The 5,017-nt window shown below is 38.4% G+C and overlaps 1 protein-coding gene across 1 annotated transcript; it reads right to left on the bottom strand.

The window, feature by feature from the left end:
* Positions 1 to 387: 387 nt before the first annotated feature.
* On the bottom strand, positions 388 to 4,019 carry LOC136238418 (von Willebrand factor A domain-containing protein 5A-like). The gene is made up of 3 exons (XM_066028871.1): positions 2,804 to 4,019; positions 2,640 to 2,754; positions 388 to 1,087 (listed from the first exon to the last, which is right to left on the bottom strand). Exons 1-2 carry the CDS (start codon positions 3,991 to 3,993, stop codon positions 2,643 to 2,645), a joined length of 1,302 nt encoding a protein of 433 aa, XP_065884943.1. The 5' UTR covers positions 3,994 to 4,019; the 3' UTR covers positions 388 to 1,087; positions 2,640 to 2,642.
* Between the last annotated feature and the right edge of the window lie 998 nt (positions 4,020 to 5,017).

Genomic DNA, 5,017 nt, shown 5'->3' on the forward strand with positions numbered 1-5,017 from the left:
ACCTATTATGCTTTTGAGAATTGCCCATTATTCCCAAAATTATGCCACCATAATTGGCTAATAATGCCAGCTTATTGTTGTATCATACCATTTTCATTGATGTTTAAGCTTCCAATAGTCTTGAATCTTTAGCTGGTTGCTGTATTAGAGTATTTCATTTTAATGTGGCTGCTTCGTTAGAGTAAAAAATATTCAGTGACTGTTCTATTAGAGTTTCTGACTGCTCTATTAGAGTATCTCGATCTTTTTAAGGGAATTGTGCAATCTGCAGATTTTCCTATTGTTAAATCTTTATAATCATCTCAAAATGCTAGTATAATTCATGATTCCCACATATACCTATTATGCCCAAAATTATGCTGGCATAATTACCGCATCCCTGCTAACAATAAAGCTGGGATCAGACTGTTTGGAAGGGAGTTGGGCTGATGAAGCTGCAGACATTGATTTTAGTAAAGAAAGTTTGTCCACCAAAGAGCTACTACTGCATTTCTCTACACTGACCATTTTGCATCTTCTAACAACTTGATATTTGGACACAGAATGCTTCTGTTCCCTATCTCTATCTCTAGACCTTGATCATTTACGCTTCTTTAGTGATGATCTAAAAGAAGTTAGCTCGTAGCTCTGCATACTTCCTGATACTGGTTTGTTCTGGGCCTCATCCACTGCTATATAAGCAGTATACCTGGACACCACACTTGCATCATGGCTCAATTCTATGATCTCCTTCTTGTGTCTCTCCTCATATGGTTCCCCATCATCCTGCCATTCCTGGATCATCACCTTTGCTGCTAATTGACACATCTTCCTCTGTAGCTTGTCTTCTTGATAACTCAAATGGGATCTCCAATTTGAACTCTTTTCCAAGAATATCACCACTCAGTATTGCTTTGCACATCAATCCATCTCTTCCTTTGTCATCTGATTTGTCCATCACTAGACCATAAATAACAGTCTTCTCACCATTGTAGATACTGGGTATCTTATCTGGTACCACCTTCACCTCATAGCTACCAGGAAGCTCAAATGTGACAGTTACATTGTTAGCTGATGGTTGTAGAGCTTTCTTGAGGCTGCAAATCACCTACAAGTGAAGTAAAAGAACATATACAGTAAGGCCATGTTAACCTAACTACTGTCTAGTAAGATATTTTTGAGAGAATTTTTTTTGTGATTTTCGTGGATTAGTAGCAATGTACAAAAAATTCCCCCTCAAATTAGCAATTCAATCAAAATGTCATTAATTGAATATTAATTGAATATTATAATCATGTAAAAGTATCTCAAGAAGCAAAAGGCATCCTCCTCAAAATTTTGGATGGTGGCAATCTGCAAAAAATTTTCCCTAAAAAATATGCTATACAGTAGTTGTTTTATGGGCCAAAATTATAACAAGAGTTCGTAGTATGAAGTACCAGTAGTAAGAGAGAGTGTCTAACTACCAATAAAGCCTGTACTAATTTACACACTGGGTAAAATGTGATCCAGTCTGGGAAAACTGCATATTTAAAAGTATCGAGAAATGATGGTTTTGTCAATGAGTATTTAGTGTGTTGTAACTTGCTAATGGTTGAAGTTATGTGTACCAAATTTTTACACATTTTATACCAATTCCTTACCTTTCAGAGCATCCACTGTGCAGGTAGCCAACAACTAAGTTTCCCACCGTTATAGATAGTTTTAAACCAAGGTTTACTGTATCAGGTGAGCTCCAAAAAGGGAGGGAGGTGGGGACCCAGAAGGAGGGTAAGAGACTGTTTTAAAAATTGAAAAGAAAAACATAGGGATAAATTAGGCCAAGTTATGGACCATTCAGGACTCTAAAGTGGCTAAATGAAAGCACATTCACAGCAGGGATGGTCTTTATTCAACACCACGGTGCTGTACAGCCACATACAGCCAACCTCAGGCTGGCAAGAGCTCCATTATGGCCCCAGACCACTTGTACGGATTGCCACTATGCTTGAGAAAGCAGCTAGCAAAAGTACACCACTCAAGTCTAGCTAACTTTGGTAATGATATTTGATTGTTTATTTGTGTAGCTTTGTGTCAATGGTGAAAAATCAAATCTGCTAACATGGGCGATAAGACCAGTTTTCCCAAACCCAGTCACAAATACACTTTTTGATCAAGTTTTACCCTTATGGAAAAGTTGATAGAGAACTGTTGATACGTAGGTGTTGGAAATCTCTGTATAGTATAGAATAAACCAAGGTGTTGATATTCTATTTTACTCAGTGTGTTTACTGTCCTATTCTTATTACTTTATAATTATAAAATAGATTCTCACAAGTAGAATACCTGAGCTAAACTATCACTAGAAACCGAGCTACAAACCTATAAGGTAAGTGTCTCATACTCTTCCCAATACATTTAACCACTGCCCACCTACAAACATCTGTTATATACAAATGAGTTAGTCAATCATGACTGTAATTTTTATTTCTGCACTCCTGCTGTGCTGACTTCTGTTTCAATATCTGCCATAACATGCTATGGTCAATTTTTGAAGCCAGGAACATGTACTGATACATGTTAACAAAACTCATTGTGCTCCTACATGTTACAAAATCCTTTATGAATTTCCAAGATCTTATATAGATCAACTTTCATGTTTATGAACATCAAAAACACACCTTTCACTGCAGTCGTTCATTGTCAGCAATAAATTCTGCTGATCCATTACCAGCTCGAGCAATACCCCTCACTAGAGCGTTTGATGCTCCTGATCCAATACCAAATGTGAAACACCTACAACAAATTATCATCACATTACTACTATAACACATTCACCACACACCTTGTACTGTGACAGTTCTTCCTCACTTCACTGATCACACTACTTGTGTTACTAACAGAACCATACGTCAAAATGAACACTTGTCGAGGGAGACCTGATGACTTTGATTGTTGTTTGAATATGTACTGTAGTGGAGTAAGGAGTTCTGTACCACCCATATCAGCCCTCAACTCCTGAGCAAACTGAGTAGCTTTTTCCATTGTCTCCTGATTATAGGACATGCTTGATGGAAAGAATGATTCATACCGAGACCCAAAACTGATAATGTTGAAGAAACATCCTTGTGGAATACTCTTTAGAAACAACACTAGTGTTTCTGAAGCACTCTTAATGTAAGAACCTCTCATGCTACCACTGCGATCAACTACAAAGATGAACTCACAAGCTGCCTCCAATTGTAAGCCAGAAAACTTTGGGAGAAATGTAAGCATCACTGCTTTACTCTGCATCTCTTTCGTCTTGCTCCCCTCTATTGCTGTTTCCACCATTGCCATTGGCTCATGAGGCTCTTTGTATTCAATCAATATTGTAACATCTCCTCTTACAGGACCATCCCCAGCTATGCATACATTAACACAGTCCAAAACTTCTTCTATCTTTAGCTGATGTGTAGGTGACGACACTTCAGCAACTCTCTTCGCTCCTTCTATGCTCATACTAAACTTGAACACTCCAGCAACAGATGCCTGCTTTACACTAGGGTTCTGTGAAGCAGCTAGTGGATCACTTGATCCTTCTGGGGTGTAACGTGGTTTTAACACTGATAGTAAAGTGAACCTCACTCGTCCATCTGCCTCGATTGTCAGTTCTCCAACCATTCTAAGCTTGATATCTGCCTCACTTCCTGATGGAAGGTTACCCAAGCTCAAGCTAAAGATGTCGCCAGCCTTTTCTTCAGCATATGCTGCAGTTAATCCACTAGTGATCGCGTCGTCATACATATCCTTTGCCTTCTCTTTGTTGTGTACCGCAGCTTTCACCTTCCTACCATCAACGATCGCTTCCAACCCCACCACTGCAAACGATTCTTCCAGATGAAATCGGAACGTCACTTCCAGAGGATTACTCGTGTCATTAGAGTAGTTTAGAGTGGATGAGACTCCAACCAGATATCCTTTCACCCTCACCTGTACTGAAATATCTTTAAGTGGAAGAACCGTCTTCTTATCAGCAGTGGTTAATCCTTCCATTGAACAAGTCCGACACTTGGTAATCAGGGGAGTTCACCTATTTCCGGAACCAGTCAACACTTCCAAACCAAAGGAATTTTTATAAACTACTCTAATAGAGCTAAGACTTGATTGCTGTCATGGTAGCTATAGCACTTAAATTAGGGGTTGGGGCCGGACAGGGAGAATGGGTAGCTAACATATTTATTTTGCTAATGTTGTATGTAGCTAGGCCAGGCACTCAATAAAGTGCCTAACGTTAACATTTAGCAAGATATTATGCTATACACCTTGTAGTTTTCATTATCTTTGTACAAAAATAATATCTTTGTGCAGGTACAAAGCAATGAAAACTATAGTTCCACCAGCCATTTTTAAGTGCAAGTGTACTATATTCCCTAGCAGCAAGTTGTCATGGACCCCTCACATAAATTCAGTGTGCAATAAAGCTAATCGTCTACTGGGATTTTTGCGAAGAACTCTCCACCATTGTCCACCTCACTTAAAAGAACATGCATATAAACAGATTGTCTTGCCATCTATTGAATACTGCTCTTCTATCTGGGATCCACATCAACAATCACTCATTCACAAGTTAGAGATGATACAACATCGTGCTGCACGTTTCATGTTAAATAGACCTTGGAGAAGGAATCATAGGGACAGTATAACTGAAATGTTAGTGGAATTAAAATGGCCAACACTGGAAGATCGTAGGAAACAGGCACGTCTGATGCTGTTGTTTAAGTTTGTAAACAAATTAATTTATGTTCCAAATCAGTATCTGCCAGTGTTATCTCCTGCAACAAGTACTAGGGCAAACCATCCCTTGAAGCTATTACAGTTGTATGCCAGAACAAATCGATATAGTAACTCTTTCTTACCAAGATCAATACCAGACTGGAACAATTTAGATATGGAAGATCTTGACAATATAGACTTACTTACTTTCAAAAACCATTTGCAAAATGCATAGACACTAAAATTTTGTTTTTGCACATTAGCGATTTACCCAATGGGTTTTGCTAATCAATAATAATAAATA

This window comes from Dysidea avara, chromosome 11 (assembly GCF_963678975.1).
Source record: "Dysidea avara chromosome 11, odDysAvar1.4, whole genome shotgun sequence".
In the NCBI taxonomy this organism is placed as follows: domain Eukaryota; kingdom Metazoa; phylum Porifera; class Demospongiae; order Dictyoceratida; family Dysideidae; genus Dysidea; species Dysidea avara.